The sequence below is a fragment of the Lagenorhynchus albirostris genome, chromosome 10 (assembly GCF_949774975.1).
Source record: "Lagenorhynchus albirostris chromosome 10, mLagAlb1.1, whole genome shotgun sequence".
Lineage (NCBI taxonomy): Eukaryota > Metazoa > Chordata > Mammalia > Artiodactyla > Delphinidae > Lagenorhynchus > Lagenorhynchus albirostris.
Genome location: NC_083104.1, coordinates 38,659,451 through 38,686,048, shown reverse-complemented (window position 1 = coordinate 38,686,048; position 26,598 = coordinate 38,659,451). Strand labels below are relative to the sequence as shown.

General features: G+C 57.3%; 2 protein-coding genes and 1 non-coding gene across 12 annotated transcripts in view; 2 read left to right on the top strand and 1 right to left on the bottom strand.

The window, feature by feature from the left end:
* Nucleotides 1-287: 287 nt before the first annotated feature.
* Nucleotides 288-4,271, bottom strand: MST1 (macrophage stimulating 1). Its single transcript, XM_060161853.1, is given in 18 exon segments — nucleotides 288-522; nucleotides 626-765; nucleotides 867-973; nucleotides 1,054-1,200; nucleotides 1,341-1,418; nucleotides 1,589-1,709; nucleotides 1,800-1,835; nucleotides 1,928-2,064; nucleotides 2,213-2,315; nucleotides 2,410-2,540; nucleotides 2,722-2,890; nucleotides 3,065-3,183; nucleotides 3,334-3,454; nucleotides 3,535-3,671; nucleotides 3,752-3,866; nucleotides 3,950-4,062; nucleotides 4,142-4,239; nucleotides 4,242-4,271. Coding segments are annotated over 18 exon segments (2,064 nt in total). The 3' UTR covers nucleotides 288-360.
* The window catches only part of RNF123 (ring finger protein 123), a 31,286-nt gene continuing 8,337 nt past the window's right edge, over nucleotides 3,650-26,598 (top strand). Inside the window, exons 1-28 of one of the 10 annotated variants that reach the window (XM_060161839.1) lie at nucleotides 5,973-6,029; nucleotides 6,298-6,439; nucleotides 7,507-7,624; nucleotides 7,898-7,982; nucleotides 11,136-11,224; nucleotides 11,349-11,443; nucleotides 11,885-11,939; nucleotides 12,052-12,137; nucleotides 12,442-12,528; nucleotides 12,760-12,827; nucleotides 13,022-13,147; nucleotides 13,537-13,651; nucleotides 13,735-13,839; nucleotides 14,273-14,398; nucleotides 14,540-14,632; nucleotides 14,704-14,777; nucleotides 15,582-15,699; nucleotides 15,888-15,987; nucleotides 16,199-16,260; nucleotides 16,438-16,509; nucleotides 16,711-16,831; nucleotides 17,405-17,506; nucleotides 18,818-18,924; nucleotides 19,334-19,532; nucleotides 19,892-20,037; nucleotides 20,342-20,425; nucleotides 21,219-21,326; nucleotides 26,205-26,382. In XM_060161839.1, the coding sequence (XP_060017822.1) occupies nucleotides 7,543-7,624; nucleotides 7,898-7,982; nucleotides 11,136-11,224; nucleotides 11,349-11,443; nucleotides 11,885-11,939; nucleotides 12,052-12,137; nucleotides 12,442-12,528; nucleotides 12,760-12,827; nucleotides 13,022-13,147; nucleotides 13,537-13,651; nucleotides 13,735-13,839; nucleotides 14,273-14,398; nucleotides 14,540-14,632; nucleotides 14,704-14,777; nucleotides 15,582-15,699; nucleotides 15,888-15,987; nucleotides 16,199-16,260; nucleotides 16,438-16,509; nucleotides 16,711-16,831; nucleotides 17,405-17,506; nucleotides 18,818-18,924; nucleotides 19,334-19,532; nucleotides 19,892-20,037; nucleotides 20,342-20,425; nucleotides 21,219-21,326; nucleotides 26,205-26,382 (2,683 nt within the window). In that variant the 5' untranslated portion in view covers nucleotides 5,973-6,029; nucleotides 6,298-6,439; nucleotides 7,507-7,542. The other 9 variants (XM_060161842.1, XM_060161844.1, XM_060161845.1 and 6 more) reach the window with 9 other exon arrangements.
* Nucleotides 8,416-8,488, top strand: TRNAE-CUC (transfer RNA glutamic acid (anticodon CUC)). The gene has a single exon. It is a non-coding gene; the product is annotated as a tRNA-Glu (tRNA).

Genomic DNA, 26,598 nt, shown 5'->3' with positions numbered 1-26,598 from the left:
AGCGAGAGGCTCAGCTGCTGCCTGTCCTGGCCAAGTAGGACTCCACCAGGCTAGCTCCCTCTACTGCAGCCCCTTCTGTTAGAAACTGCCCTACACCACCCTTCTCCTCCCAACAGTTTATTTAGGGGACTAGTGAGGCCCTGCCCTTCACAGCACCCACAGGCTAAGGTAGGGCTAGGGTCAGATCGCCCAGCCCAAGTTGTGTTGGACTCTGCCACTCAGGCCCTAATGAGGAGTTGCCAATTCATTCCCTAGAAGTAAAGGCTAAGAAGCACCCTGCACAGGCATAAAGAGGAAAGGTGGCTTTATGTCTGACAGAAAGCTTCGTCCTCCCCAAGGCCCACAGGATTGAGGCTGGGACTAGCCCAGCCTCATGACCTTGTGAATCCAGTCCACAAACACAGAGACACGCATGAAGATGGATGGCCAGCGGGGCCGTGCGCACACTCGGTTGGGGATTATAATTCCCTCCAGGACCCAGCAGTCGTGAGTAAAGCAGGCAAGTGGGCCCCCGTAGTCACCCTGGTAGGTGCAAGAACTGGTGAGGGCCTGGACCATGGTAGAGACTAGCCCCCTTTGGGGTGAAGCAGTACATTTTCAGCTTGCCAGGGGCCCTGCCACTGACCTCACAGGCTCCAGCAGGGGCCAACAGTCCTTCAGTGCACATCTCACTCTCGCGTACGCGACCTCGGTGCTTGATGTTACATTCCCGGTTGGAGATGACATTGAGGGAGGCTATGTTCAGGACCGTGTTGTTCCCTGTACCTACAGTGAAGAGAATGGGAAGAAGGATAGGGTCTGTGGGTAGTACACAAGGCTGGGCCTCTTGGCCTGGAACAGTCCATGCCCCTGCAGTGTACTCTTACCTTTGGTCTCGCCCCAGCCTGCGATCTCACACTTGGTGCCTGGAGGCACCACATACCACTCAGGGGGCAGGCAGATCAGGGCCACACGCTGGTTCAGGGTCGCAGGTCTTCAGCAAGAATGACGGCATTCAGGGTCTGAGGCCACAAGGCCCAGCCCCACCTCACACCCTCTTGACTTGTCACACACCTCTCCAGCTTGAGCAGAACAAGCTGGGAGCCAGAGGGCCCGCAGACCATCTTGGCCATTGAGATGCGCTGCAGGCCTGGCTGCCCGGGCTGTGGGTCCTGGAACAGGGTGCCTAGCCACACCTCATAGCCAGTGAGAGGCCCATGGCTGAGAGAGAAGCTCTGCTACATCAGTCGAGACTCAATAGTCTGCTGCCCAACACTCACCCATTGGCTTGCCTAGGGAAGGTGGCTAAGGGGGAGAGGAAGGCATGGGGTTGGGAGTCCCCAAACCCAAGGAAGGCTCACCAAGAGGAGAAGCACTGCCGGGCAGTCAGAACCCACTGCTCCTTCACTAGGGAGCCTCCGCAGAAGTGCTGGCCCTGCCTGGAGGAGTGCAGGTTAGGAAACGGTCCTGAGACACAGACAAAGGCTGGACCTGCCATGTCTTGGCTAGGATCTGTGAGGCTGGGGCAGGTTCCCGCCCCCCTACTGGCACAAGCACAGAGGATGTAGCATCAGCCCCTGTCTTGGAAAATCAGGCAGTTGTGCCTCACCGGTTGCGCAAGCTGACTGTCCAGGGTGAGTTCCCAGGCTGGCCGCCCACCACACGCAGCTTGGAGCGCCATGGGTCCAGGCGGGTCACTCTCTTGCCACACTTCTCAAACAGCACCTGGTCTGGGGGATAGAATGTGCTGTTTGAAACCCCGGACTGGATGGAGATGGGGGGTAAAGGGACCACGACGCATAACTGGCCCAAGTCCGTACCTGGGGGCTCCAGGATGGACGGCGGTTGGTCATCATCTGAAAGACCCAAGTTCAACCGCGTTAAGGGAGCCAGCCTTTGGCGGTGGAGGCTAGGGGCGGGGCCCCGGGGCTGTGTCGCCCGTGCTCACCGCAGCGCCGCAGTGCACAGTAGTCGAACGTAGTCCCCGGATCTGTGGTGTAGCACCAGGGCCCGTGACTATCCCCGTCTGGGTTCCTGCAGAAGTTCTCCTCCAGTGGTGCGTGTGGGGCGGAGGTGGGGGTGAACCTAGGCGGGAGGGGGAGCAAAATCAAAGGGTAATCCCAAGCCCTCGCAAGCCTCCAGTTGCAGAGCCGAGGCATGCCGCCCTAGGGTTAGTCCCGGGCGGGGCCTGTGGCCTCGGTCTGGGAGGCACCAGGCGCGCTGGCGAACTTACTGCGGCTTGTGCGGCGTCCCCGCGGACCAGCGCTGACACCGGACGCCCTTTCGGGTCTTGCTGACTGAGCCGCGATACAGTTCCCCCGCGCCATGGTAGCAGTCTGCGGCGGGCGGGCGGACGGACGGGGGCGACCGTCAGCCGGTTCTCGCCCCAGCCCTCCGGCCCCGTGCGTCCAGCCCCAGCTCAGGCCTTACCCTCGGGCCGCACGTCGTCGGTGCAGCGCCGGATCTGGTAGCAGAAGGCCACGCGCATGCCAGGCCGCGATGTGAAGCACCAGGGCGCCTCCGATCCGTCGGGGTTCCGACAGAAGTTCTCCCGAAGGTCCCTGAGCAAGCACGCAGCTCAGCTCGGGTGGGTCCCAGGTCATGGGCTGGCCAGCCCGCCTGGGCGGGAGCCCAGCCTCCAGCTCCTCCCCAAGCCCCGCCTCCTTTCAAGCCCCGCCCGGGGCCCCCCTCAGGTCCCACCCGCAGGAGTAGCAGGCTCCCAGCGGCGGCCAGCCAACTCACTTGCACGCATACTTTTCCGGCGCAAAGCGATGCTGATGCGGATGCTGCGCGTCCCAACGCTGGCAGGGCACGCCCGCAGCGGTGGTGTTGACCGTGCCCCGGTAGCCCTCGCCTTTCCCGCGGAAGCAATTGAGCGTCGTGGCCTCCCGGCGCGGCTGTGCCTCGGACCCTTGGATGGATCGAGGCCGGTCGGAGCCCGAGTGGGAGGTGAGACTGGGGCTGGGGCGGAGCCCCACTGTTGTTGGGCCACCACCGGGTCACGCCCAGCCCCTCCTCTAGTCCCAGCCAGGCCACGCCCCCACGTGTCCCAGGTGCCCTCCCAGGCCCCGCCCTCACGCTCTACCGCAGCGGGGGAGGTCGCAGAACTCTCGCTTCATCTGCGGGTCCGCGGTATAGCAGCAGGGCCGCTCCGAGCCGTCCGGATTCCGGCAATAGTTGTCGTCCAGACTTTTGTCCAGGAACCTAGAGGCGGTAGCCGGGCGTGAACAAGAGCCTGGGACTCAGGCCCTGTCTGGCCCCAACCAACTATGTGCTGCCTTACATCGCCCCGCCTCTGGAGTGCTGGGCCCTCCCCTTGCCCGCCCTCCTCCTGCCGAGCCCGCCCACGCGTACTTGCGGGGCTCGAAGGGGTGAGGGTGCGGGTGCTGCAGGTCCCAGCGCTGACACTCGCGTCCTGACTCCGTGCGGTCCACTGAGCCGCGGTAGTCCTCGCCATTGCACCAAAGGCAAGCGGCTGGAGACACAGGGCCGATGGGTTCGTGGACGGGCGTGGGCATGCTCCTCCCGCCCCAGGCTTGACCCGGAGCTGCTTACCCTCCCGGCAAGACTTAATGCCGCAGCTCTGGAAGCGCACGGCAGGGTCTGTTGTGTAGCACCAGGGACCTCTGGGGTCCCTATCCGGGTTGCGGCAGAAGTTGTCGTCCAAGCCATTTCGAAGTGTGGGTGTGTACCTGTGAGAGTAGCAATACAGTGCGTACTGGGGGCAGGCGCCAGGCCGGCAGGGACAGAGGGGAGCTGCAGTCTGTCTCACTTGTGGTCATTGGGGAACCTGTGGCTCCAGCGCTGGCAGGGTAGGCCACCCATGGTGATGGCCACGGTGCCCCGGTACTCGACCCCATTGTCCACGATGCAAGTCCGAACATAGACTGGGAGCAAAAGACCCAGGATCAACAAGGCCTGAGACCCCAGCAGCCCTCTCCCCAGCCCGCCCTTCTCTGCAGCCACTCACTTTTCTTTTGGAAGAGATCACAGCGCCTGGAACGCTGCAGCCGTGTATGAGGTGAGTGCTGGGTCCATGGCAGCAACTGGCAACCATGGCTGCTCACATTGTAGTGGAAGGCCCTGGGAGGAGGAGCCACAGGGTAACTCAGTGCCCAGGTTCCCCTACCTCCAGTGTTATCTAGGTCCTTTGGCCACTCACCTGCAGTCCAGTAGGGGCCCACAAAGCCCTGCACATTCCTCAGCATTTGCCACATCTTCTTGCCAAGGCCTGGGCCCCACTGTGTGTAGCAGGTGTTGCAGCTCCGTACCCCAGAGCACCTGGAAGTCATTCAAGGGCGAGCGCTGCCCTGCAGGGTGGGCATGCGTGTCAGCACATGTATATCAGCACGTGCACACTTTATTCATTCAGGGGATCAAACTACAAGGCCTCTGGAGTGGACCCTGTCAGCCCATTCAAGGGTCAGACCCCTGTACTGGGTGGGAGAAGCAGGCCCAGGCATGATAGTTATCACTAGTGCACCTGTTTAGTGGGCAAGGCACTAGGCTCAGCTGTAAAACATATACTCTGAGAGCAGTGGGTGATGGTGCTTGCCCCATGGAGCTTATCCCATCTAATTTCTCAGATGAGACTGAGAAGGCTCAGAGGTATCTTATTAACCATGCAGAGGCCCAACCCAAGCATTCTGACTCCAAGTCTAGGCTCTCACTAGCATAAGGGCATATGCTAAATTAGAGAATTAGATCTGGCTCATAAGGGGTAATTGCCTGCACGTGTGCCTGCGTCTGTGTGGCTCTAATACTGCCTCAATGCTACAGCAGACTTTTTAACGCAGGCCTGAATAGGCAATGTGTTTATGTGTTCCTGGGGCTACCCAGCTCTGTGAAAGAAGCCAAGGTCACTCGCTGCTCCATGCCCAATAGGAAAGTAAGTTCCTGGCTCAAAGAGCCGGATGGGCCTGGGGCCAACCCCTTTCTGAACGCAGATGGGGATCAGGGCTGAGGGGAAGGGCACTCACCAGGGGCCCCTAAGAACCCCGTCAGAAGCAGCAGGAGTGGGAGCCACCCCATCCTCCTGGCTGGAGGCTGCACTGTGACCCACCACAGCCCCATCCGGGAAGTTGTGAAACCTGTCCCTACGGGATTGGGTGGCTCTGTCTCCACACCCCCACTGTAGACTTGCTGGGGCCTGACCTGAGACCCAGTGGCAGGAATGGGGGTGGTGCCAGGCCTTAGGCCCTATAGGTGAGGTACAAGTGTCCTCACTCTGGCACATTTAGCCCCCCGAGAGGCCTCCCTATGTAGTGGGCAGTGTTGGAAAGGTTCAGTGGGGACACTTGAGGGCCCCACTGCCCCCCTCCCTTAGCCCCACCCCCTCCCCCTCCCCGCACCCTAGGCTGCTTTGAAGGGAAGGGCAGTGTGGACATGGTTGCTGCCAGAGGCCTAGGTTCCAGCCCGAAGGTGGTGATATTAAACTTTTCTGAGCTTCAGCTTTCCCCTGTAAAGTGGAGAATATTCCCTGCCCCAGCCTCAAGGAGCCTGCCCCTTTTGCTGTCTTATCGGCCCCAGCTGGAGGCAGGTCTGCCCACGCCCCTGTCAGCAGAGCCCAGAGAGGCTCCCCTCGCCCCGCCAGAGGTGCCATCCCAGGGAAGATGAGCGAGGCCACCCTTCTGGCCTGAATGGAGGTGAGGGTGACAGGTGGCAGGGACCCTGGGAGGCACGGCCTTTCAGACGTCCTAGGGGACCTGTGGGCCGGACCTCCAAGTACGGGTAGGAGTTGAGATAGGTGGCCAAGGTCTCTCCCAGGACACAGCGTTACGACATGGCTGGGCCAGGAGCTCCTCCTGCGTAGGCGGGGGTCGGAGGCGTCTGGGCAGTGGGGCAGTGGGGCGAGGCGGGGGCCGGGAACGTCCCAGCTGTAGGCCGCGGAGGGAGCCCGCCCGCTGGAGGCTGTGGAGGGGGCCCTCTGGCGGAGGTCGGGCGCGGGTCGGTGCGCGTGCGCGGCGGCCGCGCGGTTTGGCCCTGGACAGGCGCCGTAGCTGAGAGCTGGGCGGATGTTGTGAGCCCGGACGCGGCGGCCGAGGCTGGGGGTGAGTGTGAGGGGCGGCCGGGCTCCGAGGGGGGCGGGTGTCGGCGGCTCCCCTTGCGGCCCCAGCCCGTCTAGTGTGAGGGCGCTCGCCGCGCGAGGGGTCGCAGCCTGTGGTGCCAGACTCCGGGCCGGAGCTGGCCTGGAGGATCCTCCGGAGCTTGGGGCCGGGCAGAGGCGACTGGGGGAAACAAGCGCTGCCCTCGCGTCCTTGGGATCCGAGATGGGGTCGGTTCGGTTACAAGCCTTGAACTCTCGGCGGGGCTGAACAGGATCGACGTGGCAGGGAGCCCCCGAGCAAAGTCAAGCACCGCCTCTCACCTGGGTCCTCAGCACCTGACACCCGGAGTGGATGTCTGGAAGGTTTGCTCATCAGTTGAGTGACAGCGTCTAATCTGTCCTGCACCTGCTCTGGTGTGAGAGGGCTGGTGGTGGGCGGCAGGGCGGGGAGTCACCTTTCTGAGGGGCAGGAGTGGTGCCGCCTGGGAGTGGGCAAGAGTGTGTGGCGGGAGCAGAGGACCTGTTTGGGGTGAGATAAGAGAAGTTCTGTCTAAGGCAGTGCTGGAGGGCCAGCCTCTAGACCAGCACTGACTAATAGAACTTTATGTGAGGATGGGAATGTTCTTTATTTTCGGAGTCTAGTCCAGTAACCATTAACCACATAGGGCCACTGAATCCTTGAAATGTGACTAATATAATTGAGAAATTGACTTTTTAATTTTAATTGAAATTTAAATACCTGTGTGTGGCTAGTAGCTGCTGTGTTGGACAGCACAGCCCTAGATCAGTGAACCAGGCACCAGGGACTTAGTGCAGCTTCTGAAGCAGCTGTAGCAACACCATGGTATGTGAGGGATGGACAGCAGTGGGGACAGTGGCGCCTGTGAGGAGGGCAAGGGTGGTGCTCTGATGGGGTAGGAGGCTGTGTGTTTGATTGGGGGCAAGAAAGCTAGCAGGCCTTTGAAATAGAGAAGGGAGGATTCTGGAACTGAGGAAGGGGATCCTGGCTTTGGATGTAAGCAGGACTTGTAGCTGGAGATGGCACCAAGGCCTTGGATGGTGGACTCTACTTGATGTAGGGTTCTCTCTTCCAGATGTGGACCCGCAGTGGCTTACAACCGAGAAGGATACAGGGGCTCTGCTCCTGGGCCACCTCACTTTGGACCCTTGGGTCTGATTTCACACTCGGCAGAAGCATTTGGTTTAGTTTAACAAACATATATCTGGCACCTGCTCTCTGTTGGGCCCTGTGTGAGCACTGGGACATGGTGGGGCCCTGTCACATGGCCCCAGACCCCCTCCCCCCCACCCCCCGTGTAGGAAGCTGGAAGCCCCTGCTTTCCTTTGCCCTGGGTTGATGTGTGTGTGAGTGTGCATGCAGTGGCTTCACCTGCTCCCAAGCCTTCCTGACACCACAGGATTGAGGTCAATATGGGGGCCCTTGGCTGGCTTCGAATAGCCAGGCTCTGCCTCTGCTTCAGCCCCCAGGACCACTGGCTGCCCACGAGAGATGAAAGATGGCGTCCAAGGGGGCCGGCATGGCTTTCTCCCGAAAGAGCCACAGGCTGACCTCAGATGCTGAGAAATCTAGGGTCACAGGTAAGGGCTGGAAGGGCTGAGATGAGGCTCCTAGTGCTGAGGGAAGAAGGAGAGAGGCAGCAAAGTCCCAGGTGCATTGAGCCTCAGGCCTTCCTGCACCCCCTGTACCTGTGAGTCAGCTCTTCTCCACTAGCAGCCATGGAGCAGGGCACCCACCGTGACTGCTCCGCTGACTCCTGTGGCTGGCCTAGGACCAGGAGCCTCTGTGGCCAGTAGGGGCTGGGAGCCACACTGACCATGTGTCCCTTCTCTCCCTTCTGACCTGTGGCGCAGGCATCGTGCACGAGAAGCTACTGGACAACTACCTGCACCGCATCTTTTCCTCTACTGATCGTGCACCCACGGCAGCCACCAGCAGGTATGGCCAGGTGGATCTCCCTTCCTCACTCTGTGGGACCAGACCAGAGGCTGGAGACTGCATTGTGGGGAAGGAGGCCGGGGCTCTGGGTAGGCTGGCTTGGGTTCCGTTCTTGCTCTGCCACTCCTGGCTGTGAGACCTGTGGCCAGAGAGTCCGCCTTCTGGACTCCGCCTCTTCCTTTCCCCTGGCAGTGCTAGTACCTTCCTTCTGAGAGTATAGTGGAGGTCAGGGGCATGATGTGCACTCAGCATGGCACTTCGCACCTATTTTACACTCAGCATCTGGTCCATGTGCACCTGCCCTCACCACTGTCGCACCCTGGCCCTCTGAAGCCTCTGCTTGATCTGTACAGCACAGATGCCACCAGCCCTTTATTCCTCGCAAATTTAATGTATTTAAGTTTAGCTCATATCAAAACTACAAGTGGGGAATTCCCTGGTGGTCCAGTGGTTAGGACTCTGCACTCTCACTGCCGAGGGCCTGGGTTCGATCCCTGGTCGGGGAACTAAAATCCCGTAAGCCACTTGACACGGCAAAAAAAAAAAAAAAAAAATGTTACGAGTGCCCTTTAGCAGAAACTTACATAGAAAAAGTAAAAGCAACTGTCATCTTCTTATTCTAATATAACCATTTGAGTGTGATTCCTTTTTGTTTTCTTTACCTCACGATGTATGTAGTTTGGGTTATGCTGTGTGGAAAATTTTTTTTAGATTTTTGTCACTGTCAGCTTTTTTAAAGTTATTGAGGAATAATTAACATACAGTAAACTACATGTATTTAAAACATACAATCTAGTAAATTTTAACATGGATAACCTGTGAAACCAGCAGTGCCATGAACATATCCCACACCTCCAAAAGTGTATAGTTTAAATCCTATTTTTGTCATCAGATGTTATTCCTGAATGTTTTTCTACACTACAGATTGATCTCGGTGGGCATCTTTTAGGTCCAGGAATCTGCCTGATCACTGCCCTAGTTTAGAGGGGCTTTTGTTTTTGTAAACAATGCTGCATAGACGCCCAGGGTTGGAATCACAAGGCTAGAGTATTTGAATTGCAATCACTTTTAGGACTGTTGCTGAATTTCTTCTTCAAAGGGTTCTGTACATTCTTTTTTTAAAAAATAAATTTATATTTTTATTTTTATTTATTTATTTATTCTTGGCTGCATTGGGTCTTTGTTGCTGTGCGCGGGCTTTCTCTAGTTGTGGCGAGTGGGGGCTACTCTGTTGTGGTGCATGGGTTTCTCATTGCGGTGGCTTCTCTTGTTGCGGAGCATGGGCTCTAGGCATGCAGGCTTCAGTAGTTGTGGCTCGTGGGCTCAGTAGTTGTGGCTCGATGGTTCTAGAGTGCAGGCTCAGTAGTTGTGGCGCACGGGCTTAGTTGCTCCGCGGCATGTGGGATCTTCCCAGACCAGGGCTCGAACCCATGTCCCCTGCATTGGCAGGTGGATTCTTAACCACTGCGCCACCTGGGAAGTCCCGGCCTGTACATTCTTTCTCCCTGCAGTGAGTCATGGGTGTCCCCATGTCTCAGCCCCCTTGCCAGCCAGGGCTATTCTGTCTTTCACAGTCTCTGCTCGCTGGGCAGACCCAAAGGGCAGCATCGTTGCCTGTTCCATTTAAGCAGCTGTGGTGACCAAAGGGTTTCTACTTGTGGAGGGCTGCTGCCCACCTCCACCCCAACCCCAGCCCTGGCCTGTTCCCAGGGCCATCTGATCCCTACCTCATGTGATACCAGAAATGATCCTGCTGCCACTGGTGCCGTGGCTGCCAGGAGGGAGAGCAGGTGGCAGAGCCGTTAGTCAGTGGTTGTGTGGATGCAGAACTCTGGGCTGGAAACTGGGCAATCCAGAAAGGGTAGGCAAGTGCTGGGGTTGGCCAAATGGGCAATGTTGCAGGCGTTCACTGAGGCTGAGTGTCAGGTTGGCCACCCGAAGCTGCTCTTAAGAGCAGGCACAGGACTAGAGCAGCCCTCCCAGGTGTGGGCCTGTCAGAAATTCTGTTGCAGAAGCCTGCTTGATCTCTGGGCGCATTGGGGTGTTGAGAGACAGGGTTGGCTACAGCCTTCCATGTTACTGGCGAGGCACCCCATTGCACGGCTGCCTGCTCGCCTTGGCCTGGGGCTCAGTAGGAGTAGGGAGGAGGCTTCATGGATCTCCACCTCCTGTAGCTCAAGGTCAGTTGTAGCTCACAGTGTGGGAACATGTGGCCCCTGGGCCTGGGTTGAAGCTACCTTGCCAGAGAGTCAGTGCTTTGGCCCATCTACGTGCCCTTCCAGAGCCTACTCTCTAGGGGGATGAGTGGGGTGGGAACTGGGATTAGAGTTAGAAGAGCAGGTGCCAGCAGTCTGTGGGCTGGATCCAGATGGGCGTCAGGCCTCTGCTCTTTGAGCCCTGCTAGTCAGCACCACCTCATTCCCTGCTATTCTTAGCAACTGAACTCAGGACCTAGCTGGCCAGTGTTAGAGCTCTTTCTCCTCTGGGCATGTGTGCTGGGAGGATGAGGGGGCCACTCAGGCAGATTTTCCTAGGCCCTTTGGCTGGGGCAGCTGACAGATAGGCAGGCTGTGTGCTCTACTCTCCTCTACAGGTGGGTCCAGGACAGAGCCAGCCAGAAGCTAAGAGGGCTGAGCCCTTTATCCTCCCAGGACATGTCTCATTCAACACACAGGCTTCCCTGGCTGGGACCACAGACCTGGGGTCAAGGACTGGACTAGCTGATCTTGGTACTGACCATCTTGGGGATCAGCACTGCTCCCAGCCTTCCTTGCCCAGGCATAATCAACAAGCCACCTCCAAGAGTGGGGAGGTTATGGGCTACGGAGGGCGCATTATTCCTAGGAATCTTCACAGCATCTCTGAGATACAGCTCTTGTTCCATTTATACAGATGAGAGGATTAAGGTTTAGAAAGAGTTCTTCCTTCTTTTTTTTTTTTTTTTTTAAACAGTCTTGAGGTGCACCAAATTTAGTGGATAATCTAGTCTTCTGACCCCCAGCATGCCAGAATCTGGGACTGGTACAGCCCTTTTTCTGGAGTCTGGGCAGCCACCCTCCTAAGCTCAGGAGAAAGGGACAGGGAGAGGGATTTAGCGTCATCTGGCTGGTTTCAAGGACTTTTGGGACCCTCGCAGCCTCTCGCTCTCCCCAGGAAACTCCTGAACTTCCAGAACCTGCCAGAGCACCTGGACCAGTTGTTACATGTGGACGAGGAGGCGGAGGAGGAGGAGGAGAGCCAGGGTCGGTGACAGCCTCAGGAATGGGACTGGGGAGCCAGGGCTGGGCCTGGGGGGCTCAGTACCCTCTCTGCATCTGTCAGGCCCTGTGCCTGGCCCAACCCCACACCCTCTTCTCTCCTTTCCAGGAAAGGTTGAAGGGCGGCTTGGCCCGTCCACTGTGGTCCTGGACCACACGGGTGGCTTCGAAGGGCTTCTTCTGGTGGATGATGACCTCTTGGGGGTGAGCGAGGGCAAGGCGTGGGGTCCCAGATCCAAGCCCCTCCTGACACAGCCCCAAGCTCCTCCTGACACAGCCCCAAGCTCCTCCTGATGTGGCCCTGGTCTCGACCTTTCTTGATGGGGCTGCAGCCACAGACCCCTCCTGATGTGGACTATTGAGTCCCCAGCTCCCAAACCCTCCTGACATAGCCCCGAAACCCTCTTGGTGTGACCCCAGCCCCAAGGCCTTCCCAGCATAGCCATGAGCCCCTCCTATCATGCTCCCGGCCCAAAATCCCTGCTGACATGGGTCTAGCCCCTTCCACCCTGTTCAGGCACAGGACAGTGTTGGCCACGACAGGCGTCGCCACCAAGGCGAGCCAAGTTGGAGTGGGGTCGTTCTCCCTTGGGGTGGCACCCCGTATGCCCGGGAGGAGGTTCACCACCCCTGCTCTCCACCCAGGTGATTGGACACAGCAACTTTGGTACTATCCGCTCTACCACATGCGTGTACAAAGGTGAGACCACGCTCTGCTGTGGCCCAGGGAGTTGGGAGGAAGTTTGAGGGCCCGGGCCAGAGGCAGGAGGCAGTCTTTGTTTCCCTGCTGGGTTTGACGTGACTTTTTCCAGGGAAATGGGTCTACGAGGTGCTCATCTCCTCCCAGGGGCTCATGCAGATTGGCTGGTGCACGATCAACTGCCGCTTCAATCAGGAGGTACATGTGGGAGAGGGACCCCTCCCAGGGAGACCTTCTCTTGGCAGCAGGCCTCATCAGGGCTCAGGCAACCCCCCAACCCACATAGGGTCTGCTCAGCACCCTAATCTGGACTTCCCTCTGGAGGAGACATAATGTGTCCCACCCCATCCCAGGGCAATCCAGCCCCGAAACAGCCCTCACTCCTTCCCTCAGAGCATCAGCCCCATTCTGTAGAGCCACGTGGGTCCAAGGCTGGTGGCTGGTGGGCTCTGGCCCTGCCCCTCCCCACCTCCCCCAGACCTCACAGACAGTTCCTCCCTAGGAGGGGGTTGGAGATACACACAACTCCTATGCCTACGATGGCAACCGGGTGCGCAAGTGGAACGTGACCACGACGAACTACGGGAAGGTGAGGCCCGGGCCCCCTGCAGCCCAACTGGCCCATGTCCATCCCCACAGCTTGGTGGGGGCCACTGGGCAGCGCTGAGGGAATGTAGGGCACCAGGGGGAGGGCAGGGACTGAGGTCCTCTGTCCTTGTGGCCAGTCTCCCCTGGGTGGCAGTGGAGACACAGCTGGAGGGGGGCAGAGTGGGCAGGCTGCTGGGATTCTGCACATCTGTAAGTCTTCCTCCCCTGGCAGGCGTGGGCAGCGGGGGACATTGTGAGCTGCCTGATCGACCTGGATGAAGGCACGCTGTCCTTCTGCCTGTGAGTCTCCTGCCTCTATTCACAGGCCTGGCCTCTGGGGCATCCCCAGTCTGCCCTCGTGTTCCAGGCCCTGTAAGGGGCCAGGCTGGCTTCGGTAGCCTGAGGGTGGGCAGCCCCCACAGAGGCCTGCTCACTGGTCCATTTCAGCCACATCCTTCTTAGCACTGGCTCATGGACCCTCCCTTCTGCTCCAGGAATGGTGTGTCTCTGGGCACTGCCTTTGAGAACTTATCCAGGGGCCTGGGCATGGCCTACTTCCCAGCCATCAGCCTCTCCTTCAAGGAGTCTGTGGCCTTCAACTTCGGCAGCCGTCCCCTGCGATATCCTTTTGTGAAGAAGGCTGTGGGCTGCTTGGATGCTCTTGAGGAAGCCAGGATGGGGGTCTCCCTGCTCCAGGAGCTCTGCGGGCTGGTGGCAGGCCCTGCTGCCGGGAAGAGTGAGTAGGGTACAGCTGAGGTGGGTGCTGAGGACAATGCTTGCAGCAACCTTGTTAGGTGGGTACCATTGCTGTCTCCACTGAACAGGTGAAGAGCATATAGTGGCAAGAGAAGTTTTGCTTCACAGAGAAACGGGAGGGTTGTGATGCAAACCAGGCAATCTGACCTCTCAGCCCTGCCCTGGAGCCCAGGCCCTTCTGCAGGGGTCTCAGTGGGAGGGGGTAGGTATTCTGAGCCACAGATCAGGTGTTGCTGGCTTAACTCTGTGGCACCTACCCAGTGGTGGGCTACCGGCCCCTGCAGGACCCACCAAGCGCTGACCTGGTTCGGGCACAGGAGTTGCTGGGCTGCTTCCAGGCAGTGCTGAGCGTGGAGCTGGACCCCGTGGTGAGCCAGCGTCTGGGCCGGGTATGCTGGGGGCTTTCTACAGCCCTCTGCCTCTCACAGTCCCTTCCTCCCCGCCCACACAGCAAGGGCGGCTGGTGGAGAAGGAAAGCTCTGAGTGGCAGTTGCAGGGCCAGCCCACCGTCCTCCTCACACTGGCTCACATCTTCCATCGCTTCGCACCGCTCCTGGTGAGGGGACATTAGGGAGGGGAGAGGCGGGCCATGATAGAAACACCCCTGCTGAGGGCTGGGATGCTGAGGTGCATGAGGTCCAGCAGCATCACCTGTCAGGGGCCCCTGTGACCAGAGCCCTTAAACCCCAAGGATGTCACTGGGTGAGGAGGAGACACTTCCAGCTGAGGGTATCAGGGGGCTTCCTAGAAAGAAGATCGAGGGGTGGTGACATCACAGTCCAAGGGAATGGCATGTGCAGAGCCCCAGAGGCGTTGTTGGGTAGCAGCATTTCCTGTGTCTCCATCAGACCCCAGAAGGGCTCATCCATGACTTGGGGTTGCTTGACGGGGACCAAGAGTCCATCTGTGGCCTTGGCCACGTGCCAGGGCAGGGGGCCCCTGAGTGGGGCAGGAGGCTGCCACCTCACTGGCACCCGCCCTTGGTGCAGCGCAAGGTGTACCTGGTGGAGGCCGTGCTCATGAGCTTCCTGCTGGGCGTCGTGGAGGCGGGCACCCCCGCACAGGCGCAGTCTGTGGTGCACCAGGTCCTGGATCTCCTGTGGCTCTTCATGGAGGTGAGGCGCCGGATATCAGCCCTCAGGCCAGGATGTCAGGCTCCACTGAGTACAGGGAGGGTGTTGGAGAAGGCCGCATAGATGGCTGTCCCGGGGCCTGCCCTCAGCGGGTAGCTGTGCAACCTCACCTCCCTCTTCCAGGACTATGAGATGCAAGATTGCCTCAAGCAGTTGATGATGTCCCTGTTGCGGCTGTACCGGTTCTCGCCCATCGTCCCTGACCTGGGCCTGCAGGTAGGAGCTCCTGCCCTGGCCCTGAGCCCCCTGGGCCTCACCTGCCCACTCTGAGCACCCTCTCCCCACAGATCCGCTACCTGCGGCTCACCATTGCCATCCTCAGTCATGAGAAATCCCGCAAGTTTCTGCTTAGCCACGTCCTGTATCCTCTCCTTGCTACTAGGCAGGCCAGACATGCGGTGCCCTCTGGGGTCAGCAGAAACCAGGGAGGGTGGTGTGCCTCTGCCCAGGGTTCCCCACGGAGGCTCAGGAAGACCAGAGCCACCCAGCGTGTGAGTCCTTGTTCCAGGACCCAGCCTTCCCAGCACTTTCTCTACAGAGCAGGGAGGGTAGAGCAAAGGATCCAGGCTGGCTGGCTGGCTGGCCTGAGCAGGGATTTCCAGATGCCTGCAGGCTCTTGGGCCACCCAGAGGTGGAGGGTGGGGGGCAGGGGGGAGCCATCAGCGCCTGCCCTCTTCAGCCAAAGCACTGCACTTCTATCTGTGCTCCATGGCGGGGGTTCCTATGAAATCTTCTCGAAGGAGTCAGCTCCTCCTGTTTCCCTATAACGTTGAGAACTGCAGGTGCAGGAGAGAAAGCATAGCTTCGGGCCCCTGGCTGGGAAACCTGTGCTAGTAGCTGTCTTCTCTCTGTGGGGTCCTCAGCCTCTAGGAGGCAGAAACAAATAGAGAGGCTGCCAGGCCCTCTCTCCAGCTGTCCCACCGTCATCTGTTCCTGTGACAAGTCTTCATCGTGCCCTTGCTTGGAATTGGGCTTGGTGGGTTTGACAGCCACAGCTGTTTCTCTGGGCTCACAGTCAGTGGTGACAGGCACACAGCAGCGATGGCACCGTGAGGACTGGGAGAGCTGTGGTGGGCATATCCGGAGGTGGGTAAGTTTCGGGAGGGCTCATGAGGGTGTACGGGGCACCTTGTGGTGAGTGGAGCTCTGCCTTAACGACCACCAGCTTCGACGTGCTCCGGTCCGTTGTCTTCTTTTACATCAAGAGCCCCCTGCGTGTGGAGGAGGCTGGCCTACAGGAGCTCATCCCCACCACCTGGTGGCCCCACCGCTCCAGCAGGGAGGTGGGCAGCCCTGACTTGGGTGGGCGGTGGTCACAGTGAGGGCTGACCCGGGGTGTCTGAGCCACCTGTACATGGCACGCGAGGCCCCTTCCTGGGCTGGGGGTGGGAGTAGGGGGTCTTTTGTCTGAAGTAGACCAGGGTGAGCCTTGCCATCTTTCACCCCCCTCCCCTGCCCCGCCCCTGCCCAGGGCAAAGACAGTAAGGAGGTGAAGGACGAAACCTCCGAGGAGCGGCTCCGGCGGCGTGCCTATGAACGGGGCTGCCAAAGGCTCAAGAAGCGCATCGAAGGTCAGCCCCGTTCCTCAGGCACTGGGTAGGGGGTGGAGGATTTCTGTGCCTGTGTACTTGGGGGCACTTGGTAGTGACCATGCTTAGGTTGGACTTGGGGATCCCTGGTGGTGGAGCCTCAGTCCAAACCTGCTCCCCCTGCCGGTCCCCGGGGGCCTGAGGGCAAGGCCCTGCCTGAGGAAGGCTGTCCTGTTCCCCACCCCACCCCCAGTGGTGGAAGAACTACAGGTCCAGATCCTGAAGCTGCTGTTGAACAATCAAGATGACAACGGGGTAAGTGATTCCCAGACCCCTGTGTGGGTCCCTGGCCAGGAGGGGTATCAGACCGGGCCTGGAGATCCAGAGGGCAGGGCTGGGTCAGGCTCTTGTGGCAGGGTGCAGGCTAAGTTGAGTCCGGTTCGGGGCCAGGATCCTCAGCTCATCACAGCCTTGGCTTTCCTTCCCCCGAAGGGCGAAGCTTCTAGGTACATCTTCCTGACCAAGTTCCGAAAGTTTCTGCAGGAGAATGCCAGCAGCCGGGGGGTAGGTATCCCCAGGCCAGCCCACCAGGGCCCCCTGGCTTTGTCGCAGCATTTGCACCTGTAATTCTGGCACTTCTGCATTTCCTCCCCGCCTGCCGCCCTACCCTCTCTGCTCAGCCCAGGGTCCTGGGGCAGGGCCTTGGATGAGGAGTGGGCTGGCCTCCGGGCTGCACAAATGCATGTCTTACACTTGTGCCTGCAGAACATGCCCATGCTCTGCCCCCCCGAGTACATGGTCTGCTTCTTACACCGCTTGATCTCGGCCCTGCGTTACTACTGGGACGAATACAAGGCTTCGAATCCATGCGCTACCTTCAGTGACGGTGAGTGTGGCCAGGGCCTCGAGTTGTAGACGCTGGGCAGGGCCAGCCCCAGGGCAGCCCCTAATGTTGGTGTGGAGTGATAGCTGAGGGCAGGGCTGGGGGGAGCTGTCCCAGGCCTCCTGCCTAATTGAGTCCTACCCACTGGGCGTGGAGGCCTTGCACTTGGACGGTGAGCCCGTGTTTGCTCTGATGGTCCCCTGGGTTCCTGTCCTCTATGGGCCCTGTTCCTCAGTCCTTGCCCACTAGCCCTCTGTGCAGTCCTTTGTCGGGGACGCCTTGGGTGGGCTCTGAGGTGCTGGGGGCCCTGTGTTTGTGTGGGACGGAGTCCCCAGGGGTCAGTGGAAGCAGCCTGCATTGGGCAATCTCCCATAGGGCTGGGTCAGGGCCCTCTCTGATTCTCACCTGGGTGACCAGCAGCCAAGAATGCCCCCTTCATCCCAAGTTGTGCCGTTTCTGGAACTGACCTGAAATGGTAGAGGGCGGGGTGGTAGGGGAAGCCTGGTCAGGTAGGTGGCCTAGGCCAGGGGTCCTGCTGGGCTCTGACTGCTGGCCCGGCCTCCCAACTCCTCGCAGAGGCCTACATCCCGCCCCAGGTCTTCTATAATGGCAAGGTGGACTACTTCGACCTGCAGCGCCTTGGAGGCCTCCTCTCGCACCTTCGGAAGACCCTCAAAGGTGCGCGCAGGCTTGGGCAGTTAGCAGGGCAGGATGGGGGGTGGTTCCTGAGCCAGCTCGGCCTTGAGTGCTGAGCTGCGCTGTGCCCACCAGAGGGCGCCCAAGTCACTCCACCTGCTCTGCAGGGAGATGCTGATGGGCCTCCTCTGCCCCGATCTTGTGTCCAACTATTCCTTCCTTCCCTTGCACATCCACCCCAGAGGAGGTCTGGGAGCCCTGTGACGGAATAGGGGGCAGTGTGCTGATGGAGGAGGGAACCATGGGATCTTGGTGAGGGAGTTGTTGGGGGGGGCGGGGGCCGGGGGGGGGCTCGCATTTGCTGCCTGAACTACTTTCAAGGATGAGCACAAATGTCTCCAGTGCAAAGGGCTGAGAGCACAGTGTGAGCGGTGGCAGGGATGCCAGCAACGGCCCAGCATGGCCTGGAGAGAGAAAGCAGCTGGCGTGCTAGAGAGGAAAATGAGGGGCAGGGAGTGATGGGAAATGAGGCCAGGGAGTCTGAAGGGCAGAGTCTGAGGGCCTTGTGGGCCACAAAGCGGCTGTAGGCTCCTTCCAGGGACAGTGGTAGCTTTGGAAGGTCCTGAAGCAAGGGTGCGAGGTTGGGGGGTCTGCGTTGTAAGAAGCTCCCTCTGGCTGCTACAGTGTGGAGGGTAGAGTGCAAGGGCCAAGAAAGGAGACAAGGAAGCCAGTTGTCCAGGCAACAGAGGAGGCGGGGAGGGTAAAGGGGAGGGGACAAGGATGACCCCAGGCTTCTTGCCAGAGGCTGTGGGGAGGAGGCACCATCAGGAAGAGGAGCTGCAGGAGAGGACAGTTTAGTATGTTTGAGGTGCCCAATGATGCAGCCAGGATGAAGGCCTGGGCTGGAGGAAGCGGTGGTGTGTCCAGCTGTCGGCGTAGAGGTGGGGACAAGCCTGCGGTGAGGACCGGACCCCCTGGGGAGTGTGCAGAGTGAGGCAAGGAGAGCCCTGGGCAGCTCTGGATTTCCCTTTGTGGGGCAGGACAAGGAAGAAAGCAACGGAGCAGTCAGAGAAGTAGGGCCCTGGAGAGAGTGAGGTCATGCAGATAAAGACAGGGAGTGATGGGGTCGTGGTGGGGAGAGCCTTCTGCCTCACTCAGCATGACTCGCCCTACAAGACACAGGGCCTTGGGATGCAGAGTGAAGGCTGGGTTGGAGCAGGTGGAGGGTGAAGCACAGGCGCAGTGGTGAATGGGGCCCTGCAGGGCCTCCTGCCCTCTCACTGTCCTCAGTGGTGCCACCTATGACCCCTCTGCCCTCCACTGGTCTGAGAGCCCTCTTGTCATTCCTCCTAGATGACCTTGCCTCTAAGGCCAATATCCTGATCGACCCACTGGAGCTCCAGGCGGCCACCATGGATGACCTGGATGAGGATGAGGAGCCAGCCCCGGCTGCGGCCCAGGTGCCGCGGTAGGGGCAGGCAGGGGGCTTTGTGTTGGGCTGTCCCTCTATCATAAGGGCAGGGGTGTCACACGGGGCCACCTCCCCCTCCATGCAGGCAAGGAGCTTGTCCCCAGGCAGGTTCCCTTGCTGTAGGTGGAGGCATGAACTGACGGGTGTGGTGGGGCATGCCTCCTGCTGCTGAGCCCCTACGAGACACAGGGCCTTGGGATGCAGAGTGAAGGCTGGGTTGGAGCAGGTGGAGGGTGAGGCGCAGGCGCAGTGGTGAATGGGGCCCTGCGGGGCCTCCTGCCCAGCCAGCCGGTGTCCTCTCGCTGTCCCGTTCCCCAGCCTCACATATCAAGGGAGCCATAAGTGGGCCCGGGTCCTGGGATTGCTGAGTGGCGTCTGGCCTCCTCTCTCCACCACAGCGCCCCATGCAGGCCCTGGCCATGGGGGGTGCGCTGCCCCTGCCTCGGCCCAGCTGGCTCAGTTCTCCAACCCTGGGCCGAGCCAACCGCTTCCTCAGCACAGCAGCTGTGAGCCTGATGACCCCACGGCGGCCTCTGAGCACCTCAGAGAAAGTGAAGGTCCGCACACTGAGCGCGGAGCAGAGGACCCGTGAGGACAGTAGGTGCCAGACAGGGCCAGGCGTGGCGCGCTGAAGGATCCTTCTCTCCTGTACAACACTCCCCCGGGGCAAAGCCAAATACACCCCATTCCCTCCTGGTCCTGTGGCCTGGCAGTATGTCAGGGGTGTGGGAAGTGCACTCTGAGGGCAGGAAATTGATGCTACAGAAATAGGTCCTGGAATGCAGCACCTTCCCTGCCCCGGCCCACACCTTCTCCCTGCAGGTCCCTCCTTGGGCCCAGGCAGGGGGAGAGGGCCTCCTTCTCCTCCTATAAGGCCCATCCTGGCTCCATAGGCTTAGAAGAGAACTGGAATGGCTCCGACCCTGACCCTGATCCTGTCCTTCCCTACTCCCTAGTCGAGGGTAGCCAGTGGAATGAGGGCCTGCTGGTGGGGCGGCCCCCCGAGGAGCCTGAGCAGCCCCTCACCGAGAACTCCCTGCTGGAAGTCCTGGACGGTGCCATCATGATGTATAATCTCAGCGTTCACCAGCAGCTGGGCAAGGTCTCACACCACTGGTCCATGCGCATGTTATGTGGTTCTGGGTGTTTGGATGCATGTGTGTGTGCACCCACACGTGCCCACGTGTCTCCAGGGGTGCCTGGGCGTGACTGTGCACGTTAGCATATGCCACAGCAAGACTAGTTTCTGCCAGTGCCGTTTGGGCCTGACCTCGTTGACTTCTGTGGGAGGGGGCTGTCCTGGGCCTAAGGTTAAGGGTTTGGCAGGGCTGGGGTCCAGACTGGGTGTGGAGAAACCTGTGCGAAGTGCCCAAGGGTCACCCTGGATGTGGTGTCTGGTGCTCTAGATGGTGGGAGTGTCCGATGATGTCAATGAGTATGCGATGGCTCTGAGGGACACAGAGGACAAGCTCCGCCGGTGCCCCAAGCGGGTAAGGTGGATGGGCAGGTGGGTCTTTGGGAGGGCAGGGCATTAAAGAGGGCAGCTTGCTCGCTGGGGTTCCCCAGGGAAGCCCATGAGGGAAAGCTGCTATCCTGCCCCTGCCTCTGGGGTTGCCCAGCAGTTCTCCTCTTCCCCACCCCCGCCCCGGGCAGACCACATCAGTGAGAGTGGGGCTGGCACCAGGGCTAGGCACGGCCTGAGCCCCGTCAGCCAGCCATGGCCTGTGCCAGGGTGCCCCCACCCTGGCCACTAAGTGCTGACGCACACCCACTCTCCTCATCAATTATGGATTCGACCCTGAGTACTTCCTCGGCCACTTGCAGAGTCAGCAGGAAGCAGGGCCTCCCTCCCTCCCTCCTTCCCTCCCCTGGAGCCCCTCTGCCGTAGCTCTCTGGCCTGGGGAACAGAGCCAAGAATGCCCAGTCTGGGCTTTCCTGGCAGCCCCTGGCTCCCACCTGTCTACAGAACCCTGCGCTTGTCCAGGGCAAAAGCAGCTGCCGGAGCTGCAGTTCTAGCGTGGAGTCCCTGGGATGTCCCAGCCAGGGGCTCATCTCACATGCCCTCAGCTGCGTCTCACTTCCACATTCTGAGGGGCACCTGTGGCCCTGTCTTGCTCAGGCTCACCAGCAGGTCAGAGGCTGAGGAGGGTTTTGAAGAGTGGAGCTGGGTCCGCCCAACCCTTTGCCTGCCCCGGGCACCAGTGGGGCCCCTGCTAGGCTGCGTGGGTCTGGGCACGGGGCCATGTCCTGATTGTCCTCTCCTCCCTTCTCCTTGGGTGGCAGAGGAAGGACATCCTTGCAGAGTTGACGAAGAGCCAGAAGGTTTTCTCAGAAAAGCTAGATCACCTAAGTCGCCGTCTTGCCTGGGTCCATGCCACCGTTTACTCCCAGGTGAGCGGTGTGGCCTAGGCCAGCAGCTGCTGCCCTCCCCAAGCCCCCGGACTAGCCACTGATTGGGCAGGGTTGTGCCAGCCCCTCAGTGCTCCCTGCCTTCCTGGGCCTCTGGCACACACGTGCCCCCTCCCCGCTCCTCATCCTCCCTCCCCACCTAGCGCCACATCCCCTGAACTTTTCATGCCCTATGAACTTAAGTAGATGCCATTTGTAGACCCCACTTCCCCATGCAGCTCATAACCCTCCATTCAAGGAACAGCCTGTCTCTACCTGCCTCCCACTGTCCGCTGCCCCTGCTCCTCTCCCAGCGCATCAGGGGCTCTGTGACCTCTCCCAAGCCTCACCCTGCATCTGCATCTGCTTCTCTCTGACTCCCCTCCCACTCGAGGCCACTGGCTTGTTCTCTTCTCACTCATTCACTCACTCGTTCATTTATTAACATGCCCAGAGCCTGGAGGATGCCAGGTGCCATCCTGACACTGGGGACACTCAGTAGTGAACCAGAAAGCTGAGTCCCTGTCCTCCCGGGGTAGACGGACAGACGGTGCACTCCCGCAGCGACCATGTTTTGACTCCCGCCACCCCAGGCCCCGGACCCGCCGCACTTGTTTTATCTCCCCACCTTCCCTGACATCTCCCCCTCCACAAGTGAGTGCCTTGGGATGCTCCCCAGGTGCCCATGTAGGGCATCTGTTCACCTTCTTGGGCGTGCCCCTCCCCCATAACTGGGTGATCAAGGCGCTTGGTATCCCTGTCTATACTGCTCTTTCTTCTGGTGACTCCTCCCCAACCCAAACCACCTCTGCCTTTTACCCCTCTGTTCTCTCTTGCCACAGACCACCTTGCTCCAGCCCCACAAAGATGGTCACTGTCATCCCACCACCAGGATTTCATGCCTGTCCACCTCCCTAGGCGATCTTGCCATCCCCTCCCACACTGTCTTCTTAGGAACCTCACCCTCCCATCTTTGTACCTTCTTTTTAAATTGTGATAAAATATACACAACATAAAGTTTACCATCTTAACCATTTTAAAAAGTTGCGGTAAAATACAATATGTAACTTATCATCTTAATCATTTTAAATGTACAGTTCAGCAGTGTTAAGTATATTTATTGCTGTGCAACCAGTCTCCAGAACTCTTTTCATCTCCCCAAACTGAAACTTATATCCACTAATTCCCATTCCCCCCTTCACTTCAGTCCCCGACAACCACTGTTCTACTTTCTGTCTCTGTGAATTTGACTGCTCTAGTACCTCATATAAGTGGAATTTTTGTCACTGGCTTATTTCACCTAGCATAATGGTCTCATGGTTCATCTATGTTCTAGCATGTGTTAGGATTTCTTTCCTTTTTAAGGCTGAATAATATTCCATTGTGTGTATATACCACATTTTATTTATCTGTTAATCCATCTATGGACATTTGAGTTGCTTCCACCTTTTGGCTATTGTGAATAATGCAGCTACGAACATGGGTGTGCAAATACTTTTTCAAGATCCTGTTTTTTAATTATTTTGGGTATATACCCAGAAGCAAAATTGCTGGATCATATAGTAATTCTATTTTTAATTTTTTTGAAAAACTGCCATATTGTTTTTCATAGTGGTTGCACCATTCCCACTAGCAGGGCACAGGGTTCTGATTTCTGCCTATCCTTGCCAACACTTGTTTCTCAGAAATTTTTTTTTATTAATAGTAATCCTAATCTGTGTAAAGTGGTATTTCATTGTGGTTTTGATTTGCATTTCCCTAGTGATTAGTGATGTTGAGCATCTTTTCATGTAATTATTGTCCATTTGTATATCCTTCTTTGGAGAAATGTCTATTCAATCCTTTTGCCCATTTTTAAATCAGATTGTTTTTCTGTTTTTGATTTGTAGGAGTTCTTTATATATCCTGGGTACCAACCCTTTAGCAGATTATGATTTATAAATATTTTCTCCCATTTTCTCTTTTGATTGTGTCCTTTGATGCACATTTTTAAATTTTGATGAAGTCTAATTTATCTATTTTTTTCTTTTCTTGCCTATGCTTTTGTTGTGATATCCAAGAAATCATTATCAAATCCAAGGTCGTGAAGGTTTTCCACTATGTTTTCTTCTAAGAGTTTTTAGCTCTTAAGTTTAGGTCTGTGACCCATTTTAAGGTAATTTTTGTATATGATGTGAGATAATGGTCCAACTTCATTCTTTTGTATGTGGATATCCAGTGTTCCCAGCACCGTTTATTGAAAAGACTGTCCTTTCCCCATTGAATGGTCTTGGCACCCTTGTCAAAAATCATTTGACCATATATGTGAGGGTTTGGGGGTGGGGGGCTCTCTATTCCATTGGTCTGTATGTCTATGTTTATGCCAGTACCACACTGTTTTTTTTTTTTTAATTTATTTTATTATTTTTGGTTGCGTTGGGTCTTGGTTGCTGCATGCGGGCAGCATGTGGGATCTTCCCGGACCAGGACTCGAACCCATGTCCCCTGCATTGGCAGGCGGACTCTCAACCACTGCACCACCAGGGAAGCCCTACCATAGTGTTTTGATTATTGTAGCTTCGCAATAAGTTTTGCAATCAGGAAGTGTGAGATCTGCAGCTTTGTTCTATTTCAAGATTGTTTTGGCTATTTGGGGTCCCTTGAGATTCGAAAGGAATTTTAGAATAGTTTTTTCTATGTCTGCAAAAAAAAAAATCCATTGGGACTTTTATAGGAATTGCATTAAAACTGTAGATTGCTTTGGGTAGTATTGACATCTGACGATATTAAGTCTTCCAGTCCATGAACGTGGGATGTCTTTCCATTTGTTTGTACCTTTTAAAATTTCTTTGAGTGACATTTCATAGTTTTCAGTGTTTCAAGTGTTTCACTTCCTTGGTTAAATTTACACCTGTTTAATTTTGATTCTAATGTAAATAGAATTATTTTCTCAATTTCCTTTTTGGATTGTTCCTTGCTTGTGTATAGAAACACAATTGATTTTTGTGTGTCGATTTTGTATCCTGCAAATTTCCTGAACTCGTTTATTAATTCTAATAGTTTTTTGGTGGAATCTTTAGGGTTTTCTACATATAAGATCATGTCATCTGCAAACAGAGATAATTTTACTCTCTCCTTTAAAAAAAAATATATATGTATATATATATATATATATTTATTTATTTATTTGGCTGTGCCGGGTCTTAGTTGCAGCATGCAAGATCTTCATTGCGGCATGCAGGCTCTTTAGTTGCAGCATGCAGACTCTTAGTTGTGGCATGCATGTGGGATCTAGTTCCTTGACCAGGGATCGAACCCAGGCCCCCTGCATTGGGAGCGTGGAGTCTTAACCACTGGACCACCAGGGAAGTCCCATACTCCCTCCTTTCTAACGTAGATGGCTTTTACTTCTTTTTCTGGCCTAATTCTGGCTAGAACTCCCAATACTATGTTGAATAGAAGTGGCAAAAGCAGACACCTTGTCTTGTTCTTGATCTTAGGGGAAAGCCTGTCATTCTTTCACCATTGACTATGATGTGAGCTATGGACTTTTCATAATACAGCCTTTATTATGTTGAACTGCCTTTTTTTTTCTTCTACATTTGCAATGCTTACCCTCTTGCCTCCTGCTCCTTCAGCTTCTCCCATTACTAAAGGAAAAGGCCCGTGATGCCTTTCTCTCACTGTACATCTGCTTACACTACTGCTCTCTCCTTCCTTCTCTGTGTCTTGGCTTCCTCATCTTCTCTTCACTCTTTGCCCAGATCAGGCTCCTCCACTTTTCTGAAATAGTCTTGCAAGGTGTCTGTCGAGCTCCCCCCCTCCCTTTGTGGACACATCTCCTCTCCCATTACAGTGGCCCCCTTGGCCGCGTCGGTGCCATTGCCATCCTTTCCTCAGACTCGGTCTTCTCTGGCCTTCGGTGACGCCAGCTCCTGTAGGCCTCCCTGTCCGTGTCTACTTCCAGGCCTAGGGCCACCCTCTGACTTCTTGCTTACATCTTCTCGGGCTCTCAGGTTTGAGAGCACATCAGAGAGCTGGTGGAAAGTGCAGCTGCTCTGGCTCCACTCCAGGAGATGTGGTGCTATGGGTCTGGACTGGGGCCTAGGGCCTCACTCTGGTTGGTGACCCCTCCTGGCCCCTTTTGTGGGATAGACTATCTGGAAACCATACTGTGGGGAACTGGGCCCTTGGCAGGTTTTGTCTGCTTTCCGTGGCCTCTGTTCCACCAGCAGTCATGCTGCCTTTGACCTTCACACCACCTTCTCCTCTGAGCTCCAGACTCATTTTCTGCCTGCCTCCTTAACACCAACTCTTTGGGGGCATCGCTGGGCACCTCATGCTCCACATGTCCTAAGCCACATCCCCTCTGCCCTTCACCAGGCCTGCTTCTCCCCCAGGACTTCCAGCCTCCATGGAGGCTCCATTACGCACAGAAATGTGGGCCCTGTTCTTGTTGCGACCATTCCCTTGCCCTCACAGCCAATCGGTGCATCCGCATGCCTGGCCATCCAGTCCCTTTGCTGTCTTGGGCCTAGCCAAGGCTGTAGCTTCCTCACTGCCTTGTCCCCACTTGTCCCTGCAGCCCCTTCTGCTCTGGACAGTGTTCCAACACAGGCTTCTGGTCACATGGCACCCTCTCGCTTAACACCTTTTGTACCTTAAAAAATTGCAACCCAGGATTCTGGTTGGGGTTGTAGTGCTGCCCTATCCAGGCTGGTGGCCTGTCTTGCCTGCCCAGTACAGTGCTTGATTGCTCCTACCTGAGCCACTGCTCCCACTTCCTGGAATCCAGTTCTCATGTCATGTTCCTGGGAGGCCTTTCCTAATCTCCAGACCGGGCCACACCCCCTGTGACCCCTCCCATGAACAGCCCAGCAACACCCTGTGTGCCTCCCACAGGAGAAGATGCAGGACATCTACTGGCTGCTGCGTGTCTGCCTGCGGACCATCGAGCATGGAGACCGCACAGGTCCTCTCTTTGCCTTCATGCCCGAATTCTACCTGAGTGTGGCCATCAACAGCTACAGTGCTCTCAAGAATTACTTTGGCCCTGTGCACAGCATGGAGGAGCTCCCAGGTGATGGGGCCATTCAGCCTGGGAGGGGACAGAAAAGGGGGCCTCTGGAGTGAGCCCTAGAAGCCCTGTTCTGAGCCCTCGTGGCCCAGCAGCACACATCCCACGTGGGGAGGAGGTGAGGCTCTGCCCAGCATCACACAAGCATTTGCAAAAGTCCCACATGGTGGAGAGCCCTGTCCTAGTACCAGCAGCCATAGAACCAACAGCTCCTCCCTG